This window comes from Heterodontus francisci, chromosome 49, assembly GCF_036365525.1.
Source record: "Heterodontus francisci isolate sHetFra1 chromosome 49, sHetFra1.hap1, whole genome shotgun sequence".
NCBI classification, from domain to species: Eukaryota; Metazoa; Chordata; class Chondrichthyes; order Heterodontiformes; family Heterodontidae; genus Heterodontus; species Heterodontus francisci.
The window spans coordinates 10,776,363-10,802,993 of NC_090419.1; the positions used below are offsets into that span (position 1 = coordinate 10,776,363).

The following is a 26,631-nucleotide window of genomic DNA, read 5'->3' on the forward strand; positions in this document are numbered from 1 at the left end:
TTCTTTCTCTGTCTCTCACTTTCTCTCCCTCTCTGTCTCCCCCTCTGTCTCTCTCTCTCTCTCTCTCTGTCTCCCTCTCTGTCTCTCTGTTTGTCTCTCTCTCTTTCTGTCTCCCCCTCTGTCTCCCCCTGTCTCCCCCTCTGTCTCTCTCTCTCTTTTCTATCTTCCTCTCCCTCCCTCTCTCCCTCTCTGTCTCCCTCTCTTTCTCTGTCCCTCTCTCTGTCTCTCTCTCTCTCTCTCTCATGCTGCCTCCCTCATTTGTCACTCTCTGTCTCATTCTCTCTGTTTCACTATATCTCACTCTCTGCCTCTCTCTGTCACACTCTTTCTTTCACTGTCTCTCTATCTCTCTCTTTCACTCACTCTATCCCATTCTCTCTGTCTGTCTGTCTGTCTCTCTCCCCTCAAGACTCCACTTTATACACAGGCAGTGATTTACAGTTGGACACAGCAGACACCCCAGACGGGGCCCCCGTCGGCCCACAGGGGGTGGGTGGCAAAGGTCCCACGGCCAAAATTGGAAGAAGAGCAGGGGGGTTGGAGGGGGGGAGTTCTCCCCGGTGCCCTGCGGCTGAAATTTAACCCTCAACCAACATCTTAATATTGGGATCTTGCTGTGCATAAATTGGTCTGTCCAATTCCCCTACAAAGCAACAAGGGATGGGGGGGGGGGGCGGGTTACAGAGATAGGGAGGGTTGTAGCGTCTGCAGGAGGGGCAATGTTTTAGATATGTTTATGAACGGGATTGAAGGGGGAGGTGGGGCCGAGGATGTTGGCGTTGAAAGTAGGGAATAACGCCAAGTGTTGTTGTATCTCGGACAGATTGCGGGTGCCCGGATGCTGCGGGTAACAGTGGACACAGGTATCCGGACCATGGGGTAAGTGTCATCACCACAGCTTCCAATGTTGTCTCTCTCTGTGAACTACAGGCCATGTAACCATGGACACCAGGCTCCCTGAAACTCCAAAGCCTGCGGCCTACAGGCCCTTCTCCTCTGTGGCGCCTCGAACCGCCTTGAACCCTGGTACCTCGCGCCCTCTTCCTCAACTCGCTGGTAACCGTGACAATCCTCCAGTCCCAACTCCTCCCTCCGCCACCACTAACTCCAACACCACTCCCTCAGTTACCCCTCACTCTGCCACCCCTCCCTTCGTATTGCTCCCTCTGTCACCCCTCCCTCCCACTCCAGAGACTCAAACCCCATAATCCTGGACCGACACTCACTCAGTGCCAGTACTGAGGGAGCGCCGCACTGTCGGAGGGTCAGTGCTGAGGGAGCGCCACACTGTCGGAGGGTCAGTACTGAGGGAGCGCTGCGCTGTCGGAGGGTCGGTACTGAGGGAGTGCCGCGCTGTCGGAGGGTCAGTACTGAGGGAGCGCCGCACTGTCGGAGGGTCAGTACAAAGAACAAAGAACAAAGAAAATTACAGCACAGGAACAGGCCCTTCGGCCCTCCAAGCCTGCGCCGATCCAGATCCTCTATCTAAACATGTCGCCTATTTTGTAAGGGTCTGTATCTCTTTGCTTCCTGCCCATTCATGTATCTGTCTAGATACATCTTAAAAGACGCTATCGTGCCCGCGTCTACCACCTCCGCTGGCAATGCGTTCCAGGCACCCACCGCCCTCTGCGTAAAGAACTTTCCACGCATATCCCCCCTAAACTTTTCCCCTCTCACTTTGAACTCGTGACCCCTAGTAATTGAATCCCCCACTCTGGGAAAAAGCTTCTTGCTATCCACCCTGTCTATACCTCTCATGATTTTGTACACCTCAATCAGGTCCCCCTCAACCTCCGTCTTTCTAATGAAAATAATCCTAATCTACTCAACCTCTCTTCATAGCTAGCGCCCTCCATACCAGGCAACATCCTGGTGAACCTCCTCTGCACCCTCTCCAAAGTATCCACATCCTTTTGGATCTTCCAAAATGCATCACCTCGCATTTGCCCTGATTGAACTCCATCTGCCATTTCTCTGCCCAACTCTCCAATCTATCTATATTCTGCTGTATTCTCCGACAGTCACCTTCACTATCTGCTACTCCACCAATCTTAGTGTCGTCTGCAAACTGGCTAATCAGACCACCTATACTTTCCTCCAAATCATTTATGTATATCACAAACAACAGTGGTCCCAGCACGGATCCCTGTGGAACACCACTGGTCACACGTCTCCATTTTGAGAAACTCCCTTCCACTGCTACTCTCTGTCTCCCGTTGCCCAGCCAGTTCTTTATCCATCTAGCCAGTACACCTTGGACCCCATGCGCCTTCACTTTCTCCATCAGCCTGCCATGGGGAACCTTATCAAACGCCTTACTGAAGTCCATGTATATGACATCTACAGCCCTTCCCTCATCAATCAACTTTGTCACTTCCTCAAAGAATTCTATTAAGTTGGTAAGACATGACCTTCCCTGCACAAAACCATGTTGCCTATCACTGATAAGCCCATTTTCTTTCAAATGGGAATAGATCCTATCCCTCAGTATCTTCTCCAGCAGCTTCCCTACCACTGACGTCAGGCTCACCGGTCTATAATTACCTGGATTATCCCTGCTACCCTTCTTAAACAAGGGGACAACATTAGCAATTCTCCAGTCCTCCGGGACCTCACCCGTGTTTAAGGATGTTGCAAAGATATCTGTTAAGGCCCCAACTATTTCCTCTCTCGCTTCCCTCAGTAACCTGGGATAGATCCCATCCGGACCTGGGGACTTGTCCACCTTAATGCCTTTTAGAATACCCAACACTTCCTCCCTCCTTATGCCGACTTGACCTAGAGTAATCAAACATCTGTTCCTAACCTCAACATCCGTCATGTCCCTCTCCTCGGTGAATACCGATGCAAAGTACTCGTTCAGAATCTCACCTATTTTCTCTGACTCCGCGCATAATTTTCCTCCTTTGTCCTTGAGTGGGCCAATCCTTTCTCTAGTTACCCTCTTGCTCCTTATATATGAATAAAAGGCTTTGGGATTTTCCTTAACCCTGTTTGCTAAAGATATTTCATGACCCCTTTTAGCCCTCTTAATTCCTCGTTTCAGATTGGTCCTACATTCCCGATATTCTTTCAAAGCTTCGTCTTTCTGCAGCTTCCTAGACCTTATGTATGCTTCCTTTTTCCTCTTAGCTAGTCTCACAATTTCACCTGTCATCCATGGTTCCCTAATCTTGCCATTTCTATCCCTCATTTTCACAGGAACATGTCTCTCCTGCACGCTAATCAACCTCTCTTTAAAAGCCTCCCACATGTCACATGTGGATTTATCTTCAAACAGCTGCTCCCAATCTACATTCCCCATCTCCTGCCGAATTTTGGTATAGTTGGCCTTCCCCCAATTTAGCACTCTTCCTTTAGGACCACTCTCGTCTTTGTCCATGAGTATTCTAAAACTTACGGAATTGTGATCACTATTCCCAAAGTAGTCCCCTACTGAAACGTCAACCACCTGGCCGGGCTCATTCCCCAACACCAGGTCCAGTATGGCCCCTTCCCGAGTTGGACTATTTACATACTGCTCTAGAAAACCCTCCTGGATGCTCCTTACAAATTCTGCTCCATCTAGACCTCTAACACTAAGTGAATCCCAGTCAATGTTGGGAAAATTAAAATCTCCTATCACCACCACCCTGTTGCTCCTACATCTTTCCATAATCTGTTTACATATTTGTACCTCTATCTCACGCTCGCTGTTGGGAGGCCTGTAGTACAGCCCCAACATTGTTACCGCACCCTTCCTATTTCTGAGTTCTGCCCATATTGCCTCACTGCTCGAGTCCTCCATAGTGCCCTCCTTCAGCACAGCTGTGATAGCCTCTTTGACCAGTAATGCAACTCCTCCACCCCTTTTACCTCCCTCTCTATCCCGCCGGAAGCATCGATATCCTGGGATATTTAGTTGCTAATCATGCCCTTCCCTCAACCAAGTCTCAGTAATAGCAATAATATCATACTCCCAGGTACTAATCCAAGCCCTAAGTTCATCTGCCTTACCTACTACACTTCTTGCATTAAAGCAAATGCACCTCAGACCACCAGTCCCTTTATATTCATCATCTGATCCCTGCCTACTCTTTCCCTTAGTCACACTGACTTCATTATCTAGTTCCTTACAGGCTTTAGTTACTACCTCCTTACTGTCCACTGACCTCCTCATTTGGTTCCCATCCCCCTGCCACATTAGTTTAAACCCTCCCCAACAGCGTTAGCAAAAGCCCCCCCAAGGACATTGGTTCCAGTCCGGCCCAGGTGTAGACCGTCCAATTTGTAATAGTCCCACCTCCCCCAGAACCGGTCCCAATGTCCCAAAAATCTGAACCCCTCCCTCCTGCACCATCTCTCAAGCCACGCATTCATCCTGACTATTCTTTCATTTCTACTCTGACTATCACGTGGCACTGGTAGCAATCCTGAGATTACTACCTCTGAGGTCCTGCTTTTTAACTTGGCTCCTAACTCCCTAAACTCTGCTTGTAGGACCTCATCCCGTTTTTTACCTATATCATTGGTGCCTATGTGCACAATGACAACTGGCTGTTCACCCTCCTCCTTCAGAATGTTCTGCAGCCGTTCTGAGACATCCCTGACCCATGCACCTGGGAGGCAACATACCATTCGGGAGTCTCGTTTTCGACCACAGAACTGCCTATCTACTCCCCTTACAATCGAATCCCCGATGACTATAGCCCTTCCACCCTTTCTCCCGCCCTTCCGAACAGCAGAGCCAGCCACGGTGCCATGGACCTGGCGACTGCTGCCTTCCCCTGGTGAGCCATCTCCCTCAACAGTATCCAAAACGGTTTACCTGTTGTGGAGGGAGATGACCGCAGGGGACACCTGCTCTGCCTTCCTACTCTTTCTCTGCCTTTTGGTCACCCATTTCCTTTCTCCCTCAGCAATCCTAATCTGCGGTGTGACCAATTCACTAAACGTGCTATCCACGACCTCCTCAGCATCGCGCATGCTCCAAAGTGAGTCCATCCGCAGCTCCAGAGCCGTCATGCGGTCTAACAAGAGCTGCAGATGGGCACACTTCCAGCACGTGAAGGAGACAGGGTCATCAGCCATGTCCCTGAGCTCCCACATTGAGCAAGAGGAGCATGATACGGGTCTGAGATCTCCTGCCATTTTTAATCTTAAACTTAACTTAGTTAAATGAAGAAGGAACGAAAAGTTTTTACCAATCACACGATAAAAAAAAAAGAGAAATAGAAAAAGCCTTACCTTATCTACACACCACCGAGTCCTTTTTTTTTGGTTAGAGGAGGAGGGCGGGTGGGAGACACTACAGGTGTAGTGTCTCGGGTTCAGAAACGGCCAAAATATATAGGGTTTTACAAACCCAGCAGCCCCCTGGTCTCTGCCGAAAACAAAAGGAAATTAAGTTTACTTTGAAACTGACCTTCCCAGCTGATCACTCGCTCGCACTCTCTGCTCCCGAATAAGCTACTAAGGGAGCGCTGCGCTGTCGGAAGGTCAGTACTGAGGGAGCGCCGCACTGTCGGAGGGTCAGTACTGAGGGAGCGCCGCACTGTCGGAGGGTCAGTACTGAGGGAGCGCCGCACTGTCGGAGGGTCAGTACTGAGGGAGGGCCGCACTGTCGGAGGGTCAGTACTGAGGGAGCGCCGCACTGTCGGAGGGTCAGTACTGAGGGAGTGCCGCACTGTCGGAGGGTCAGTACTGAGGGAGCGCCGCACTGTCGGAGGGTCAGTACTGAGGGAGCGCCGCGCTGTCGGAGGGTCAGTACTGAGGGAGTGCCGCACTGTCGGAGGGTCAGTACCGAGGGAGTGCCGCACTGTCGGAGGGTCAGTCCTGAGGGAGCGCCGCACTGTCAGAGGGTCAGTACTGAGGGAGTGCCACAGTGTCGGAGATGCTGTCTTTCAGGATAAGACATTAAACCCGAGGTGGATGTAAAAGATTCCACGGCCACTATTCGAGGAAGAGTTGGGGAGTTGGGGTGACTGCTCCCCAGTGTCCTGGGGCTGATATCCTTCAACCAACATCATTAAAACATATGATCAGGGTGATTTATCACATTGCTGTTTGCGGGATCTTGCTGTGTATAAATTAGCTGCTGCGTTTCCTGCATTACAAGAATGACCACACTTCAGAAACCCCTCCTCTATTGTCTGAGAGGGGCTCTGGGACGTGCTGAGGTGGAGAAAGGAGCTGCAGAGGGAACCGAGTCACTGCCCTGCTCTCCGGGGTCGGCACCCTCTCCCCAGAGACCTCCGTCTCACTGACCGCAATGGAGGAGAGGGTGAGAGTGACTGACAGCAATAACAGGCAACAGCTCCGTTACCTACACCGGCTCCCGGTCCGCACTCACCTCCATGTCAAAACTCACATCCTCCTCTTCAAATCCCTCCGTGGCCCCTCCCTCCCCCCCCCCCCCGCCCTCCCTATCTCTGTAACCTCCTCCAGCCCCTACAACCCTCCCTATCTCTGTAACCTCCTCCAGCCCCTACAACCCAACCTATCTCTGTAACCTCCTCCAGCCTCTACAACCCTCCCTATCTCTGTAACCTCCTCCAGCCTCTACAACCCTCCCTATCTCTATAACCTCCTCCAGCCCCTACAACCCTCCCTATCTCTGTAACCTCCTCCAGCCTCTACAACCCTCTCTATCACTGTAACCTCCTCCAGCCCCCACAACCCTCCCTATCTCTATAACCTCCTCCAGCCCCGACAACCCTCCCTATCTCTGTAACCTCCTCCAGCCCCTACAACCCAACCTATCTCTGTAACCTCCTCCAGCCTCTACAACCCTCCCTATCTCTGTAACCTCCTCCAGCCTCTACAACCCTCCCTATCTCTATAACCTCCTCCAGCCCCTACAACCCTCCCTATCTCTGTAACCTCCTCCAGCCTCTACAACCCTCTCTATCACTGTAACCTCCTCCAGCCCCCACAACCCTCCTTATCTCTATAACCTCCTCCAGCCCCTACAACCCTCCCTATCTCTGTAACCTCCTCCAGCCCCTACAACCCTTCCTATCTCTGTAACCTCCTCCAGCCCCAACAACCCTCCCTATCTCTGTAACCTCCTCCAGCCCCTACAACCCTCCCTATCTCTGTAACCTTCACCAGCACCTACAACCCTCCCTATCTCTGTAACCTCCTCCAGCCCCTACAACCCTTCCTATCTCTGTAACCTCCTCCAGCCCCGACAACCCTCCCTATCTCTGTAACCTCCTCCAGCCCCTACAACCCTCCCTATTTCTGTAACCTTCTCCAGCCCCTAAAATCATCCCTATCTCTGCAACCTCCTCCAGCCCCTACAACGCTCCCTATCTCTATAACCTCCTTGAGGCCCTACAATCCTCCCTATCTCTGTAACCTCCTCCAGCCCCTACAACCCTCCCTATCTCTGTAACCTCCTCCAGCCCCTACAATCCTCCCTATCTCTGTAACCTCCTCAAGGCCCTACAACCCTCCCTATCTCTGTAAACTCCTCCAGCCCCTACAACCCTCCCTATCTCTGTAATCTCCTCCAGCCCCTACAACCCTCCCTATCTCTGTAACCTCCTCCAGCCCTTACAACCCTCCATACCTCTGTAACCTCCTCCAGCCCCGACAACCCTCCATATCACTGTAACCTCCTCCAGCCCCTACAACCCTCCCTATCTCTGTAACCTCCTCCAGCCCCTACAACCCTCCCTATCTCTGTAACCTCCTCCAGCCTCTACAAAACTCTCTATCACTGTAACCTCCTCCAGCCCCCACAACCCTCCCTATCTCTATAACCTCCTCCAGCCCCTACAACCCTGCCTATCTCTGTAACCTCCTCCAGCCCCTACAACCCTCCCTATCTCTATAACCTCCTCCAGGCCCTACAATCCTCCTTATCTCTGTTACCTCCTCCAGCCCCTAAAATCCTCCCACTCTCTAACCTCCTCCAGACCCTACAACCCTCCCTATCTCTGTAACCTCCTCCAGCCCTTACAACCCTCCCTATCTTTGTAACCTCCTCCAGCCCCTACAACCCTCCCTATCTCTGTAACCTCCTCCAGCCCCGACAACCCTCCCTATCTCTGTAACCTCCTCCAGCCCCTATAACCCTCCCTATCTCTATAACCTCCTCCAGACCCTACAATTCTCCCTATCTCTGTAACCTCCTCCAGCCCCTACAATCCTCCCTATCTCTGTAACCTCCTCCAGCCCCTACAACCCTCCCTATCTCTTTTACCTCCTCCAAGCCCTACAATCCTCCCGATCTCTCTTACCTCCTCCAGCCCCTAAAATCCTCCCACTCTCTAACCTCCTCCAGTCCCTACAACCCTCCCTATCTCTGTAACCTCCTCCAGCCCCTACAACCCTCCCTATCTTTGTAACCTCCTCCAGCCCCTACAACCCTCCCTATCTCTGTAACGTCCTCCAGCCCCTACAACCCTCTCTATCTCTGTAACCTCCTCCAGCCCCTACAACCCTGCCTATCTCTGTAACCTCCTCCAGCCCCTACAACCCTCCCTATCTCTGTAACCTCCTCCAGCCCCTACAGCCCTCCCTATCTCTGTAACCTCCTCCAGCCCCTACAACCCTCCCTATCTCTGTAACCTCCTCCAGCCCCTACAACCCTCCCTATCTCTGTAACCTCCTCCAGCCCCTACAACCCTCCCTATCTCTGTAACCTCCTCCAGCCCCTACAATCCTCCATACCTCTGTAACCTCCTCCAGCCCCTGCAACCCTCCCTATCTCTGTAACCTCCTCCAGCCCCTACAACCCTCCCTATCTCTGTAACCTCCTCCAGCCTCTACAACCCTCCCTATCTCTGTCACCTCCTCCAGCCCCTACAACCCTCCGTATCTCTGTAACCTCCTCCAGCCTCTACAACCCTCCCTATCTCTGTAACCTCCTCCAGCCCCTACAATCCTCCATACCTCTGTAACCTCCTCCAGCCCCTGCAACCCTCCCTATCTCTGTAACCTCCTCCAGCCCTTACAACACTCCCTATCTCTGGAACCTCCTCCAGCCCCTACAGCCCTCCCTATCTCTGTAACCTCCTCCAGCCCCTACAACCCTCCTTATTTCTGTCACCTCCTCCAGCCCCTACAACCCTCCCTATCTCTGTCACCTCCTCCAGCCTCTACAACCCTCAGTATCTCTGTAACCTCGGGGTTAATTTCTGTCTGATTTACCCTCCTGTGAAGCACCTTGGGCGTTGGGGGGTTGCGGGGTGCGGGGTGGTTTATGACATTTAAGTGACTATATAAATGCACCTTGTTTTTGTTGTTAGCAACTTGAATCTGTCGGGATGCCTTTCCGTTCTCTTACAGCTGCCTCCGAATCGGGGTCACCCGTGGGTGCATGGTCACACAGCAAACGCTATCTGCTACATACGACCCAACCCCCGGGCAACTGAGCAGAACGCCAACAACATCACGGGACAAATCCACATCAGGGATCAGGTACGCCTGCACAGAGCCGAACTGTGGACTGTCTCTTTAAGGGGTCACGGCGGCGAACCCCTTGACAAGGGGTTGGGAGGGGGTTGATGGGCACGGAGGCGTTGGGGGCTGTGGGAAGGGAGGTTCAGTTCTGATGCAAAAGTGTCTCCTTAAAGATGTGCCGGGCTGCTATTCGCTCCTGAAAGGGTGGATTCGAGGGAACTGGGTGATTCAGCGCATGAGCTCGGCCCCTTCACCTCCGCCTCGCTCAGAAAGGCCCGATAAATGGGCAAGAGTTAGACCGGTCCAATCAGGGTCAGCCTTTGACGCACATTGTTAGGGACAGTGTGGAGGGAGCTTTACTCTGTATCTAACCCCCGTTTTTTTTTTTTCTTTTTATACCCCAGGCCCCTTTTATAATTTTCACGACGAGGGGGCCTTTATTCCTCAGGCCCCCTTTATGTACATATTTACAGTTTTAACATAACTTTATTAAAACCAGATAAATCAACAAAAAACTCAAATTAAAATGCCATTCTCGGCGTCGACGATGCACTCCAGTCCCTGCGGTGCCCACCGGTCGCGGAAGGCCTCAAGCGTACCGGCGGACACCGCATGCTCCTTCTCCAGGGACACCCGGGCGCGAACGTAACCGCGGAAGAGGGGCAGGCAATCGGGGAGGACGGAACCCCCGACGGCCCGCAACCTGGACCTGTGAATTGCCACCTTGGCGAGGCCCAGGAGCAGACCGACGAGGAGATCCTCCTCCCGGCCCAAGCCCCTCCGCACCGGGTGCCCAAAGATCAGGAGCGTGGGACTGAAGTGCAGCCAGAATTTGAGGAGCAGCCCCTTCAGGTACTCAAATAGGGGCTGCAACCTCGCACACTCCGTATAAACGTGGAACACGGACTCGTCCAGGCCGCAGAAAGTACAGGTGGCCTGGGAGTCCGTGAACCTACTTAAAAGTCTATTGCACGGGACTGCTCTGTGCAGCACCCTCCACCCCAGGTCCCCGATGTAAAGGGGGAAGACTCCCGCATAGAGAGACCTCCATCGGGGTTGCCGCCAGATGGCAACGCGGACCGCCAGGGCGTGTCCGGCCGGCTGACGAGGGCGAGGAAGTGGAGAGTGTGCAGGAGCAGCCCGTACAGGAAACCCCTCCGCACCGATTGGAATGGCACGGAGGGCATTTCCGAGAGGCGGCTCGGGTTGTGCAGGACCAGCTCCTGAGGAGGGTTTCGGGACGTGGGTCCGATGAGCACTCCCGAGCCCCCTCGCCACCCGCAGTGAGGGGCATCCCGGGGGTTTCGGCTACTCCTCCGCCCGCCGGACTGTCCCCGGAGTTGGCCGCCCGGACAGCCCTGTGCTGTACCTGTCCTGGGAGTGTTTGATGGGGGACAGTGTAGAGGGAGCTTTACTCTGTATCTAACCCCCGTACTGTACCTGTCCTGGGAGTGTTTGATGGGGACAGTGTAGAGGGAGCTTTACTCTGTATCTAACCCCCGTACTGTACCTGTCCTGGGAGTGTTTGATGGGACTGTATTAATTCCTGGATTCTGCATCTTAGCGAAGCAATGGATCAGAAATTACTCTGGACCTACACGGATTTCCCAGCAACGGAAAAATGCACGGAATCCACATCCACGAGTTTGGAGATTTAAGCGGAGGCTGCGAGACGCTCGGTGGCCATTTTAACCCTCACAAGATGCAGCACGGGAGGTAAGGCCGTGAGGGAGGGGAACGGCAATGAGGGACTGGGGTTGGAGGGTGAGGGTGAGGGCCATCGAGGCTGGTGTCAGGCCACGCGAGGGAAATTAGAGTTTCCAAATTTCAGACAGGTTCAAGAGAAAAGCCTTTGGGTTTCAGAGACCAGAGAAAATCCCACAGTACAAGAGGATGTCATTCGGCCCATCGTGTCTGTGCTAGCTCTTTGAAAGATCTATCCAATTAATCCCACTCCCCCCCTGCTCTTTCCCCCTTCGCCCTATAAATTTTTCCCCTTCAAGTATTTAAAACACAGATATTAATATTCAATATCATAATTCTACAAGCGAGGTATGCACAGCTGTTCGACAGGGTGGGGCGGTCAGAATTGAGAGGTCAGACGATCAAACCTTGGGGGCAATATGTTCCATGATGGTGGGGGGAGGGTCATCCAATGTCACGGATGATTCTGGCAAATTGATGACCGTTGGGCATTTTTTCAGGAGGTTTCCCCCTTGATCTGCTCATCCTCTAACTTGCCTTGTTTTCTCCGGTTTTGCTTCCTGCAGCCACACCGGGGATCTGGGGAATTTCCGGCCCACTCCCAGTGGGGAAATCCATCAGGTGCTGCCACCCCTGAGGCTGCACCTTCACGGGCACCATTCCATCGTTGGGCGCTCCATTGTGGTAAGTGGCCCCTAGCAGCCTATGACCAGGAGTTCACCCCATTCCCCATCAGATCGCACTCCTGCAGTGCGCTGTCATCAGATTCACAAGGGTGGGGATCGAGCCCCCTCTCCAGGGACTCGAACTCCGGTATCCAGACCTCAGATTCCCACCGCCCCCGTCTCAGTACTGAGGGAGTGCCATACTGTCGGAGGGTCAGTACTGAGGGTCACCGCACTGTCGGAGGGGCAGTACTGAGGTAGCGCCGCACTGTCGGAGGGTCAGTGCTGAGGGAGCGCCGCACTGTCGGAGGGTCAGTACTGAGGGAGCGCCGCACTGTCGGAGGGTCAGTACTGAGGGTCACCGCACTGTCGGAGGGGCAGTACTGAGGGAGCGCCGCACTGTCGGAGGGTCAGTACTGAGGGAGCGCCGCACTGTCAGATGGGCCATCTTTCAGGACGAGACGTTAAACCCGAGGCCCCGGTCTGCCCTCTCAGGTGGATGTAAAAGATCCCATGGCAACTATTGGAAGATGAGCTGGGGGGGTGGGGGTGGGGGGTGTTCTCCCCGATGTCTGAGGGCCGATATTTATCCAACATCATGAAAAAACAGATAATGATCTCCCATTACCATGTAAAACATTTGTGGGATCTTACTGCGCACAAACAAGAGGTCATAACTGGAGGAAGTTACAGAGACAGGGAGGGTTGTAGGTGAGGAGGAGGTTACAGAGATAGGGAGGTTTGTAGAGGCTGGAGGAGGTTACAGAGATAGGGAGGGTTGTAGAGGCTGGAGGAGGTTACAGAGATAGGGAGGGTTGTAGGGACCGGAGGAGGTTACAGAGAAAGGGAGCATTGTAGGGGAGGAGGAGGTTACAGAGATAGGGAGGGTTGTAGGTGAGGAGGAGGTTACAGAGATAGGGAGGGTTGTAGGTGAGGAAGAGGTTACAGAGATAGGGAGGGTTGTAGGTGAGGAGGAGGTTAGAGATAGGGAGCATTGCAGGGGAGGAGGACTGACAGAGATAGGGAGGGTTGTAGAGGCTGTAGGAAGTTACAGAGATAGGGAGGGTTGTAGGGACTGGAGGAGGTTACAGAGACAGGTAGGGTTGTCGGGGAGGAGGAGGTTACAGAGATAGGGAGGGTTGCAGGTGAGGAGGAGGTTACAGAGATAGGGAGCGTTTCAGGGGAGGAGGACTTACAGAGATAGGGAGGGCTGCAGGAGGTTACAGAGATAGGGAGGGTTGTAGGGACTGGAGGAGGTTACAGAGACAGGGAGGGTTGTAGGGGAGGAGGAGGTTACAGAGATAGGGAGGGTTGTAGGTGAGGAGGAGGTTACAGAGATAGGGAGCGTTGTAGGGGAGGAGGAGCTTACAGAGATAGGGAGGGTTGTCGGTGAGGAGGAGGTTACAGAGATAGGGAGCGTTGTAGGGGAGGAGGAGGTGACAGAGATAGGGAGGGTTGTAGGTGAGGAAGAGGTTACAGAGATAGAGAGGGTTGTAGGGGCTGGAGGGGGTTACAGAGATAGGGAGGGCTGTAATGGCTGGAGGAGGTTACAGAGATAGGGAGGGTTGTAGGGACTGGAGGAGGTTACAGAGATAGGGAGGGTTGTAGGGGCTGGAGGAGGTTACAGAGATATGGAGGGTTGCAGGGACTGGAGGAGGTTACAGAGATAGGGAGGGTTGTAGGGGAGGAGGAGGTTACAGAGATAGGGAGGGTTGTAGGGCAGGTGCAGGTAACAGAGATAGGGAGGGTTGTAGATAATGGAGGAGGTTACAGAAATAGGGAGGGTTGTAGGGGCTGGGGGAGGTTACAGAGATAGGGAGGGTTGTAGAGGCTGGAGGAGGTTACAGAGATAGGGAGGGTTGTAGAGGCTGGGGGAGGTTACAGAGATAGGGAGGGTTGTAGAGGCTGGAGGAGGTTACAGAGATAGGGAGGGTTGTAGAGGCTGGAGGAGGTTACAGAGACAGGGAGGGTTGTAGGGGCTGGAGGAGGTTACAGAGTTAGGGAGGATTGTAGGGGCTGGGGGAGTTTACAAAGATAGGGAGGGCTGTAGGGGCTGGAGGAGGTTACAGAGATAGGGAGGGTTGTAGAGGCTGGAGGAGGTTACAGAGATAGGGAGGGTTGTAGAGGCTGGAGGAGGTTACAGAGACAGGGAGGGTTGTACGGGCTGGAGGAGGTTACAGAGACAGGGAGGGTTGTAGGGGCTGGAGGAGGTTACAGAGTTAGGGAGGGTTGTAGGGGCTGTAGGAGGTTACAGAGATAGGGAGGGTTGTAGATGCTGGAGGAGGTTACAGAGATAGGGAGGGTTGTAGAGGCTGGAGGAGGTTACAGAGATAGGGAGGGTTGTAGAGGCTGGAGGAGGTTACAGAGATAGGGAGGGTTGTAGAGGCTGGAGGAGGTTACAGGGATAGGGAGTGTTGTAGAGGCTGGAGGAGGTTACAGAGACAGGGAGGGTTGTAGGGGCTGGAGGAGGTTACAGAGATAGGGAGGGTTGTAGGGGCTGGAGGAGGTTACAGAGTTATGGAGGGTTGTAGGGGCTGGAGGAGGTTACAGAGATAGGGAGGGTTGTAGGGGCTGGAGGAGGTTACAGAGATAGGGAGGGTTATAGGGGCTGGAGGAGGTTACAGAGATAGGGAGGGTGTAGGGGCTGGAGGAGGTTACAGAGATAGGGAGGGTGTAGGGGCTGGAGGAGGTTACAGAGATAGGGAGGGTTGTAGGGGCTGGAGGAGGTTACAGAGATAGGGAGGGTTGTAGGGGCTGGAGGAGGTTACAGAGTTACGGAGGGTTGTAGGGGCTGGAGGAGGTTACAGAGATAGGGAGGGTGCAGGGGCTGGAGGAGGTTACAGTGATAGGGAGGGTTGTAGGGGCTGGAGGAGGTTACAGAGATAGGGAGGGTTGTAGGGGCTGGAGGAGGTTACAGAGATAGGGAGGGTTGTAGGGGCTGGAGGAGGTTACAGTGATAGGGAGGGTTGTAGGGGCTGGAGGAGGTTACAGAGATAGGGAGGATTGTAGGTGCTGGAGGAGGTTACAGAGATAGGGAGGGTTGTAGGGGCTGGAGGAGGTTACAGAGATAGGGAGGGTTGTAGGGGCTGGAGGAGGTTACAGAGATAGGGAGGGTTGTAGGGGCTGGAGGAGGTTACAGAGATAGGGAGGGTTGTTGGGGCTGGAGGAGGTTACAGAGATAGGGAGGGTTGTAGGGGCTGGAGGAGGTTACAGAGATAGGGAGGGTTGTAGGGGTTGGAGGAGATTACAGAGATACGGAGGGTTGTCGGGGCTGGAGGAGGTTACAGAGATAGGGAGGGTTGTAGGGGTTGGAGGAGATTACAGAGATACGGAGGGTTGTAGGGGCTGGAGGAGGTTACAGAGATAGGGAGGGTTGTCGGGTCTGGAGGAGGTGACAGAGATAGGGAGGGTTGTAGGGGTTGGAGGAGATTACAGAGATAGGGAGGGTTGTAGGGACTGGAGGAGGTTACAGAGATAGGGAGGGTTGTAGGGGTTGGAGGAGATTACAGAGATAGGGAGGGTTGTAGGGACTGGAGGAGGTTACAGAGATAGGGAGGGTTGTAGGGGTTGGAGGAGGTTACAGAGATAGGGAGGGTTGGAGGGGTTGGAGGAGATTACAGAGATACGGAGGGTTGTCGGGGCTGGAGGAGGTGACAGAGATAGGGAGGGTTGTAGGGGTTGGAGGAGATTACAGAGATAGGGAGGGTTGTAGGGACTGGAGGAGGTTACAGAGATAGGGAGGGTTGTAGGGGTTGGAGGAGATTACAGAGATAGGGAGGGTTGTAGGGACTGGAGGAGGTTACAGAGATTGGGAGGGTTGTAGGGGTTGGAGGAGATTACAGAGATAGGGAGGGTTGTAGGGACTGGAGGAGGTTACAGAGATAGGGAGGGTTGTAGGGACTGGAGGAGGTGACAGAGATAGGGAGGGTTGTAGGGGTTGGAGGAGATTACAGAGATAGGGAGGGTTGTAGGGACTGGAGGAGGTTACAGAGATAGGGAGGGTTGTAGGGGTTGGAGGAGATTACAGAGATAGGGAGGGTTGTAGGGACTGGAGGAGGTTACAGAGATAGGGAGGGTTGTAGGGACTGGAGGAGGTTACAGAGATACGGAGGGTTGTAGGGGCTGGAGGAGGTTACAGAGATAGGGAGGGTTGTAGGGGTTGGAGGAGATTACAGAGATCGGGAGGGTTGTAGGGGTTGGAGGAGATTACAGAGATAGGGAGGGTTGTAGGGACTGGAGGAGGTTACAGAGATAGGGAGGGTTGTAGGGACTGGAGGAGGTTACAGAGATAGGGAGGGTTGTAGGGGCTGGAGGAGGTTACAGAGATAGGGAGGGTTGTAGGGACTGGAGGAGGTGACAGAGATAGGGAGGGTTGTAGGGACTGGAGGAGGTTACAGAGATAGGGAGGGTTGTAGGGGCTGGAGGAGGTTACAGAGATAGGGAGGGTTGTAGGGACTGGAGGAGGTTACAGAGATAGGGAGGATTGTAGGGACTGGAGGAGGTTACAGAGAGAGGGAGGGTTGTAGGGACTGGAGGAGGTTACAGAGATCGGGAGGGTTGTAGGGACTGGAGGAGGTTACAGAGATAGGGAGGGTTGTAGGGGCTGGAGGAGGTTACAGAGATAGGGAGGGTTGTAGGGGCTGGAGGAGGTTACAGTGATAGGGAGGGTTGTAGGGGCTGGAGGAGGTTACAGAGATAGGGAGGATTGTAGGTGCTGGAGGAGGTTACAGAGATAGGGAGGGTTGTAGGGGCTGGAGGAGGTTACAGAGATAGGGAGGGTTGTAGGGGCTGGAGGAGGTTACAGAGATAGGGAGGGTTGTAGGGGCTGGAGGAGGTTACAGAGATAGGGAGGGTTGTTGGGGCTGGAGGAGGTTACAGAGATAGGGAGGGTTGTAGGGGCTGGAGGAGGTTACAGAGATAGGGAGGGTTGTAGGGGTTGGAGGAGATTACAGAGATACGGAGGGTTGTCGGGGCTGGAGGAGGTTACAGAGATAGGGAGGGTTGTAGGGGTTGGAGGAGATTACAGAGATACGGAGGGTTGTAGGGGCTGGAGGAGGTTACAGAGATAGGGAGGGTTGTCGGGTCTGGAGGAGGTGACAGAGATAGGGAGGGTTGTAGGGGTTGGAGGAGATTACAGAGATAGGGAGGGTTGTAGGGACTGGAGGAGGTTACAGAGATAGGGAGGGTTGTAGGGGTTGGAGGAGATTACAGAGATAGGGAGGGTTGTAGGGACTGGAGGAGGTTACAGAGATAGGGAGGGTTGTAGGGGTTGGAGGAGGTTACAGAGATAGGGAGGGTTGGAGGGGTTGGAGGAGATTACAGAGATACGGAGGGTTGTCGGGGCTGGAGGAGGTGACAGAGATAGGGAGGGTTGTAGGGGTTGGAGGAGATTACAGAGATAGGGAGGGTTGTAGGGACTGGAGGAGGTTACAGAGATAGGGAGGGTTGTAGGGGTTGGAGGAGATTACAGAGATAGGGAGGGTTGTAGGGACTGGAGGAGGTTACAGAGATTGGGAGGGTTGTAGGGGTTGGAGGAGATTACAGAGATAGGGAGGGTTGTAGGGACTGGAGGAGGTTACAGAGATAGGGAGGGTTGTAGGGACTGGAGGAGGTGACAGAGATAGGGAGGGTTGTAGGGGTTGGAGGAGATTACAGAGATAGGGAGGGTTGTAGGGACTGGAGGAGGTTACAGAGATAGGGAGGGTTGTAGGGGTTGGAGGAGATTACAGAGATAGGGAGGGTTGTAGGGACTGGAGGAGGTTACAGAGATAGGGAGGGTTGTAGGGACTGGAGGAGGTTACAGAGATACGGAGGGTTGTAGGGGCTGGAGGAGGTTACAGAGATAGGGAGGGTTGTAGGGGTTGGAGGAGATTACAGAGATCGGGAGGGTTGTAGGGGTTGGAGGAGATTACAGAGATAGGGAGGGTTGTAGGGACTGGAGGAGGTTACAGAGATAGGGAGGGTTGTAGGGACTGGAGGAGGTTACAGAGATAGGGAGGGTTGTAGGGGCTGGAGGAGGTTACAGAGATAGGGAGGGTTGTAGGGACTGGAGGAGGTGACAGAGATAGGGAGGGTTGTAGGGACTGGAGGAGGTTACAGAGATAGGGAGGGTTGTAGGGGCTGGAGGAGGTTACAGAGATAGGGAGGGTTGTAGGGACTGGAGGAGGTTACAGAGATAGGGAGGATTGTAGGGACTGGAGGAGGTTACAGAGAGAGGGAGGGTTGTAGGGACTGGAGGAGGTTACAGAGATCGGGAGGGTTGTAGGGACTGGAGGAGGTTACAGAGATAGGGAGGGTTCTAGGGACTGGAGGAGGTTACAGAGATATGGAGGGTTGTAGGGACTGGAGGAGGTTACAGAGATAGGGAGGGTTCTAGGGGCTGGAGGAGGTTACAGAGATAGGGAGGGTTGTAGGGACTGGAGGAGGTTACAGAGATAGGGAGGGGTGTTGGGACTGGAGGAGGTTACAGAGATAGGGAGGGTTGTCGGGACTGGAGGAGGTTTTAGAGATAGGGAGGGTTGTAGGGACTGGAGGAGGTTACAGAGATCGGGAGGGTTGTAGGGGCTGGAGGAGGTTACAGAGATAGGGAGGGTTGTAGGGACTGGAGGAGGTTACAGAGATAGGGAGGGTTGTTGGGACTGGAGGAGGTTACAGAGATAGGGAGGGTTGTAGGGACTGGAGGAGGTTACAGAGATAGGGAGGATTGTAGGGACTGGAGGAGGTTACAGAGATAGGGAGTGTTGTAGGGACTGGAGGACGTTACAGAGATAGGGAGGGTTGTAGGGACTGGAGGAGGTTACAGAGATAGCGAGGGTTGTAGGGGCTGTAGGAGGTTACAGAGATAGGAAGGGTTGTAGGGACTGGAGGAGGTTACAGAGATAGGGAGGGTTGTAGGGACTGGAGGAGGTTACAGAGATAGGAAGGGTTGTAGGGACTGGAGGAGGTTACAGAGATAGGGAGGGTTGTAGGGGCTGGAGGAGTTTACAGAGATAGGGAGGGTTGTAGGGGCTGGAGGAGGTTACAGAGATAGGGAGGGTTGTAGGGACTGGAGGAGGTTACAGAGATAGGGAGGGTTGTAGGGGCTGGAGGAGTTTACAGAGATAGGGAGTGTTGTAGGCGCTGGAGGAGGTTACAGAGATAGGGAGGGTTGTAGGGGCTGGAGGAGGTTACAGAGATAGGGAGGGTTGTAGGGGCTGGAGGAGGTTACAGAGATAGGGAGGGTTGTAGGGACTGGAGGAGGTGACAGAGATAGGGCGGGTTGTAGGGGCTGGAGGAGGTTACAGAGATAGGGAGGGTTGTAGGGGCTGGAGGAGGTTACAGAGATATGGAGGGTTGTAGGGACTGGAGGAGGTTACAGAGATAGGGAGGGTTGTAGGGGCTGGAGGAGGTTACAGAGATAGGGAGGGTTGTGGGGGCTGGAGTATGTTACAGAGATAGGGAGGGTTGTGGGGCTGGAGGAGGTTACAGAGATAGGGAGGGTTGTAGGGGCTGGAGGAGGTTACAGAGATAGGGAGGGTTGTAGGGGCTGGAGGAGGTTACAGAGATCGGGAGTGTTGTAGGGGCTGGAGGAGGTTACAGAGATAGGGAGGGTTGTAGGGGCTGGAGGAGGTTACAGAGATAGGGAGGGTTGTAGGGACTGGAGCAGGTTACAGAGATAGGGAGGGTTGTTGGGACTGGAGGAGGTTACAGAGATAGGGAGGGTTGTAGGGACTGGAGGAGGTTACAGAGATAGGGAGGGTTCTAGGGACTGGAGCAGGTTACAGAGATAGGGAGGGTTGTCGGGGCTGGAGGAGGTTACAGAGATAGGGAGGGTTGTAGGGACTGGAGGAGGTTACAGAGATAGGGAGGGTTGTTGGGACTGGAGGAGGTTACAGAGATAGGGAGGGTTGTTGGGACTGGAGGAGGTTACAGAGATAGGGAGTGTTGTAGGGACTGGAGGAGGTTACAGAGATAGGGAGGGTGTAGGGACTGGTGGAGGTTACAGAGATAGGGAGGGGTGTAGGGACTGGAGGAGGTTACAGAGATAGCGAGGGTTGTAGGGGCTGGAGGAGGTTACAGAGATAGGGAGGGTTGTTGGGACTGGAGGAGGTTACAGAGGTAGGGAGGGTTGTAGGGACTGGAGGAGGTTACAGAGATAGGAAGGGTTGTAGGGACTGGAGGAGGTTACAGAGATAGGGAGGGTTCTAGGGGCTGGAGGAGGTTACAGAGATAGGGAGTGTTGTAGTGGCTGGAGGAGGTTACAGAGATAGGGAGGGTTGTAGGGTCTGGAGGAGGTTACAGAGATAGGGAGGGTTGTAGGGGCTGGATGTGGTTACAGAGATAGGGAGGGTTGTAGGGACTGGAGGAGGTTACAGAGATAGGGAGGGTTGTAGGGACTGGAGGAGGTTTCAGAGATAGGGAGGGTTGTAGGGGCTGGAGGAGGTTACAGAGATAGAGAGGGTTGTAGGGACTGGAGGAGGTTACAGAGATAGGGAGGGTTGTAGGGACTGGAGGAGGTTACAGAGATAGGGAGGGTTGTAGGGGCTGGATGTGGTTACAGAGATAGGGAGGGTTGTAGGGACTGGAGGAGGTTACAGAGATAGGGAGGGTTGTAGGGACTGGAGGAGGTTTCAGAGATAGGGAGGGTTGTAGGGGCTGGAGGAGGTTACAGAGATAGAGAGGGTTGTAGGGACTGGAGGAGGTTACAGAGATAGGGAGGGTTGTAGGGACTGGAGGAGGTTACAGAGATAGGGAGGGTTGTAGGGGCTGGAGGAGGTTACAGAGATAGGGAGGGTTGTAGAGGCTGGAGGAGGTTACAGAGATAGGGAGGGTTTTGGGGGCTGGAGTATGTTACAGAGATAGGGAGGGTTGTGGAGCTGGAGGAAGTTACAGAGATAGGGAGGGTTGTAGGGGCTGGATGTGGTTACAGAGATAGGGAGGGTTGTAGGGACTGGAGGAGGTTACAGAGATAGGGAGGGTTGTAGGGACTGGAGGAGGTTTCAGAGATAGGGAGGGTTGTAGGGGCTGGAGGAGGTTACAGAGATAGAGAGGGTTGTAGGGACTGGAGGAGGTTACAGAGATAGGGAGGGTTGTAGGGACTGGAGGAGGTTACAGAGATAGGGAGGGTTGTAGGGGCTGGAGGAGGTTACAGAGATAGGGAGGGTTGTAGAGGCTGGAGGAGGTTACAGAGATAGGGAGGGTTTTGGGGGCTGGAGTATGTTACAGAGATAGGGAGGGTTGTGGAGCTGGAGGAAGTTACAGAGATAGGGAGGGTTGTAGGGGCTGGAGGAGGTTACAGAGATAGGGAGGGTTGTGGGGGCTGGAGGAGGTTACAGAGATAGGGAGTGTTGTAGGGGCTGGAGGAGGTTACAGAGATAGGGAGGGTTGTAGGGGCTGGAGGAAGTTACAGAGATAGGGAGGGTTGTAGGGGCTGGAGGAGGTTACATAGATAGGGAGGGTTGTAGGTGCTGGAGGAGGTTACAGAGATAGGGAGGGTTGTAGGGGCTGGAGGAGGTTACAGAGATAGGGAGTGTTGTAGGGGCTGGAGGAGTTTACAGAGATAGGGAGGGTTGTCGGGGCTGGAGGAGGTTACAGAGATAGGGAGGGTTGTAGGTGCTGGAGGAGGTTACAGAGATAGGGAGGGTTGTAGGGGCTGGAGGAGGTTACAGAGATAGGGAGTGTTGTAGGGGCTGGAGGAGGTTTCAGAGATAGGGAGGGTTGTAGGGGCTGGAGGAGGTTACAGAGATAGGGAGGGTTGTAGGGGCTGGAGGAGGTTACAGAGATAGGGAGGGTTGTAGAGGCTGGAGGAGGTTACAGAGATAGGGAGGGTTGTAGGGGCTGGAGGAGGTTACAGAGATAGGGAGGGTTGTAGAGGCTGGAGGAGGTTACAGAGATAGGGAGGGTTGTCGGGACTGGAGGAGGTTACAGAGATAGGGAGGGTTGTCGGGGCTGGAGGAGGTTACAGAGATAGGGAGGGTTGTAGGGGCTGGAGGAGGTTACAGAGATAGGGAGGGTTGTAGGGGCTGGAGGAGGTTTCAGAGATAGGGAGTGTTGTAGGGACTGGAGGAGGTTACAGAGATAGGGAGGGTTGTCGGGGCTGGAGGAGGTTACAGAGATAGGGAGGGTTGTAGGGGTGAGGGTGAGGGCCATGGAGTGATTTGAACAAAAGGATGAGAATTTTTCTCTGGAGGCATTGCCTTCCCGGGAGCCAGTGTAGGTCAGTGAGGATGTAGGGGGTGAGGGGGAGGTGGGTGAGGATGGAGGGGGTGAGGATGGAGGGGGTGAGGGAGCAGGCAGGGTGGGGATGAGGGGAGACCAGGAAGTGAGCAGGCTGGGTGGGGATGTAGGGATGAGGGGAGACCGGGAAGTGAGCAGGCAGGGTGGGGATGTAGGGATGAGGGGATGAGGGGAGACCGGGAAGTGAGCAGGCTGGGTGGGGATGTAGGGATGAGGGGAGACCGGGAAGTGAGCAGGCTGGGTGGGGATGTAGGGATGAGGGGATGAGGGGAGACCGGGAAGTGAGCAGGCTGGGTGGGGATGTAGGGATGAGGGGAGACCGGGAAGTGAGCAGGCAGGGTGGGGATGAGGGATGAGGGGAGACCGGGAAGTGAGCAGGCAGGGTGGGGATGAGGGATGAGGGGAGACCGGGAAGTGAGCAGGCTGGGTGGGGATGTAGGGATGAGGGGAGACCGGGAGGTGAGCAGGCAGGGTGGGGATGAGGGATGAGGGGAGACCGGGAAGTGAGCAGGCAGGGTGGGGATGAGGGATGAGGGGAGACCGGGAAGTGAGCAGGCTGGGTGGGGATGTAGGGATGAGGGGAGACCGGGAAGTGAGCAGTCAGGGTGTGGATGAGGGATGAGGGGAGACCGGGAGGTGAGCAGGCAGGGTGGGGATGTGGGGAGACCGGGAAGTGAGCAGGCAGGGTGGGGATGTAGGGATGAGGGGAGACCGGGAGGTGAGCAGGCAGGGTGGGGATGTGGGGAGACCGGGAAGTGAGCAGGCAGGGTGGGGATGTAGGGATGAGGGGAGACCGGGAGGTGAGCAGGCAGTGTGGGGATGACGGGAGACCGGGAAGTGAGCAGGCAGTGTGGGGATGTAGGGATGAGGGGAGACCGGGAAGTGAGCAGGCAGGGTGGGGATGACGGGAGACCGGGAAGTGAGCAGGCAGGGTGGGGATGTAGGGATGAGGGGAGACCGGGAAGTGAGCAGGCAGGGTGGGGATGTGGGGAGACCGGGAAGTGGGCAGGCAGGGTGGGGATGACGGGAGACCGGGAAGTGAGCAGGCAGGGTGGGGATGTAGGGATGAGGGGAGACCGGGAGGTGAGCAGGCAGGGTGGGGATGAGGGATGAGGGGAGACCGGGAGGTGAGCAGGCAGGGTGGGGATGACGGGAGACCGGGAAGTGAGCAGGCAGTGTGGGGATGTAGGGATGAGGGGAGACCGGGAAGTGAGCAGGCAGGGTGGGGATGACGGGAGACCGGGAAGTGAGCAGGCAGGGTGGGGATGTAGGGATGAGGGGAGACCGGGAAGTGAGCAGGCAGGGTGGGGATGTGGGGAGACCGGGAAGTGGGCAGGCAGGGTGGGGATGACGGGAGACCGGGAAGTGAGCAGGCAGGGTGGGGATGTAGGGATGAGGGGAGACCGGGAAGTGAGCAGGCAGGGTGGGGATGTGGGGAGACCGGGAAGTGGGCAGGCAGGGTGGGGATGACGGGAGACCGGGAAGTGAGCAGGCAGGGTGGGGATGAGGGATGAGGGGAGACCGGGAAGTGAGCAGGCAGGGTGGGGATGAGGGGATGAGGGGAGACCGGGAAGTGAGCAGGCAGGGTGGGGATGAGGGATGAGGGGAGACCGGGAGGTGAGCAGGCAGGGTGGGGATGTAGGGATGAGGGGAGACCGGGAAGGGAGAAGGCAGGGTGGGGATGTGGGGAGACCGGGAAGTGGGCAGGCTGGGTGGGGATGTAGGGATGAGGGGAGACCGGGAAGTGAGCAGGGTTGGGGATGAGGGGATGAGGGGAGACCGGGAAGTGGGCAGGGTTGGGGATGAGGGGATGAGGGGAGACCGGGAGGTGAGCAGGGTTGGGGATGAGGGGATGAGGGGAGACCGGGAAGTGGGCAGGGTTGGGGATGTATTCGATAATACAGTCAATGTGCTTTTTTTCTTCCCTCCTTCAATGTCGGAGGTAGATTCACGAGAACGAGGATGATCTGGGTCTCCATGACAACCCCGGGAGCCCAGTCCACGGGAACGCCGGACAGCGGCTGGCCTGCTGCGTGATCGGGGTGGCTGCCCATAGTGAATCACCCGAGGACGAGCATTCCCCCTTCCAGATGGCCCGCTCGCACAGGAAACGGACGATGCACAAAGCGGGGACCCATCCAAGTCACCAGCGGAAATGAAAGAGCGGGGGGGGCGCGGGGGGTGGGGGAGTCATGGGGGAAGGCCAGGGCGCCATCAGAGGGAGGGACTCAGTGGCATTGCTCCTCGTGTGAAAACATTTTGTCAAGGGGGTGAGGGCAATCGATGCGGGGGTGGGGTGGGTCAATTCTGGGGGCGGGGGGGGGGGGGGGGGCAACAAGGTGGTGACACTGTTGGTGGAAATGGCTGCATGCAGCGATCCCGGACGAGAAGAGAGGGGGGCGCGCAAGCAGGGTGGGGGACAAGGGTGCACGGGGAGACCCCAAAGAGGTTGCCCCGTGTACCCTTGGGTGCTCGATGCACTATGGCAGCCGTGTCTGATATCCACTCTTTCCATTGGCTGAGACCCGTTAATGTGGTGGGGGAGGGGCTGGCGGGGAGGGGTCCGTCCTCTCGGAAATGGAGGCACGGTCCCCAGCTGACCTTTGACACCTGGCGCCAGGCGAGGGCCGCTTGCTTGGCGGCGCGACAGCAGGCCAAACCAAGGCCGGGCCTCTTCCAGGCCGGAAGGCGGGTCCATGTAATGGGCCCTCCCTCCTCTGGCGCCCGTGTGTTTGGAATACAGCCCTGTGCCGTTTCGGATGCAACCCCCCGCCATTGAACCCCACATGCCCACATCCTCCTGCGCCCACATTCTCATCAACATTCAGCCGCGGGGGTGACGAGCTCCCCCTGTTTCCATGGCGACAATACCAACATATGGGGCCTGTGCGGCCTACATCTGCCTGTGTCTCTCTGTTTTCCGGCCCCGGTCTCACAGACTCATGCGTTTGAAATGAATAAAATACCTTTAAAAATATCCTGGACTCTTTTATTGACTCGCACTGATGGGGACAGTGTAGAGGGAGCTTTACTCTGTATCTAACCCCCGTGCTGTACCTGTCCTGGCAGTGTTTGATGGGGACAGTGTAGAGGGAGCTTTACTCTGTATCTAACCCCCGTGCTGTACCTGTCCTGGCAGTGTTTGATGGGGACAGTGTAGAGGGAGCTTTACTCTGTATCTAACCCCCGTACTGTACCTGTCCTGGCAGTGTTTAATGGGGACAGTGTAGAGGGAGCTTTACTCTGTATCTAACCCCCGTGCTGTACCTGTCCTGGGAGTGTTTGATGGGGACAGTGTAGAGGGAGCTTTACTCTGTATCTAACCCCCGTACTGTACCTGTCCTGGCAGTGTTTGATGGGGACAGTGTAGAGGGAGCTTTACTCTGTATCTAACCTCCGTACTGTACCTGTCCTGGGGAGTGTTTGATGGGGACAGTGTAGAGGGAGTTTTACTCTGTATCTAACCCCCGTACTGTACCTGTCCTGGGGAGTGTTTGATGGGGACAGTGTAGAGGGAGCTTTACTCTGTATCTAACCCCCGTGCTGTCCCTGTCCTGGGGAGTGTTTGATGGGGACAGTGTAGAGGGACTAGGTGATTGGCACGGACGTGTCAGGCTGAATGGGCTCCTCCTGAACACCCCCCATGTTGAGAATTGCAAAGGGCTGGAATGTTGCTGCAGCCGACGTTGTGGCTTTACATTGTAGGTATCGCTGGGATCCTTCGAACCGGAGCTTCTGCTGCTCATTAACTCACACACATCCTGCAGACCTCCTGACATCCTCTTGCCAGAGTGTACGATGTCCCCTGGGCCGTGAAGGGAGCACTTTGATCAACTTGGACCTGTTCTGTTCACCCTTCATTAACCAATCTCTTGGAAGGACATAGTTAACACTAACCTTTACCCTTTAGACTGAGGCTGAATCAAGAACAAATTTCATTTATATAGTGCCTTTAGCCTCACAGGAGTGTAAATCAGACAGAATTTAACCCCAAGCCACATCAGGAGATATTAGGGACGGGCGATCAAAAGCTCGGTCAAAGAGGTCGGTTTTTAAGCAGTGTCTTAAAGGGGGAGAGAGAGAGGCGGAGAGGTTTAGGGAGGGAATTCCAGAGCTTAGGGCCCCAGGCAGCTGAAGGCACGGCCGCCAATGGTGGAGCGATGGGAATCGGGGGATGGTCAAGAGGCCGGAATTGGAGGAGCGCAGGGATCTCGGAGGGTTGTAGGGGCTGGAGGGGATTACAGAGATAGGGAGGGTTGTAGGGGCTGGAGGAGGTTACAGAGATAGGGAGATATACACACACACTGACACACACACACTGACACACACACACAGACATATACCCTGACACACACACTGACACTCACACACTGACACACACACACACACACACACACAGACATATACCCTGACACACACACAGACATATACCCTGACACACACACACACACACACTGACACACACACACACTGACACTCACACACAGACATATACCCTGACACACACACTGACACTCACACACTGACACACACACACACACACTGACACACACACACACTGACACTCACACAGACACACACACTCAAACACTGACACTCACACACTGACACACACACACTGACACACACATAGACACACACACACAGACAT

The 26,631-nt window shown here is 54.9% G+C and overlaps 1 protein-coding gene across 1 annotated transcript in view; it reads left to right on the forward strand.

Moving 5' to 3' along the window:
* LOC137358414 (superoxide dismutase [Cu-Zn]-like) overlaps positions 1–24,957 on the forward strand; it is a 27,149-nt gene extending 2,192 nt beyond the window's left edge. The window contains exons 2-6 of the mRNA XM_068024360.1: positions 824–879; positions 9,283–9,414; positions 10,961–11,112; positions 11,667–11,784; positions 23,927–24,957. Coding sequence (XP_067880461.1) covers positions 824–879; positions 9,283–9,414; positions 10,961–11,112; positions 11,667–11,784; positions 23,927–24,139 — 671 coding nt within the window. The 3' untranslated portion in view covers positions 24,140–24,957. The remainder of the gene's footprint in view (positions 1–823; positions 880–9,282; positions 9,415–10,960; positions 11,113–11,666; positions 11,785–23,926) is intronic.
* Positions 24,958–26,631: the final 1,674 nt, after the last annotated feature.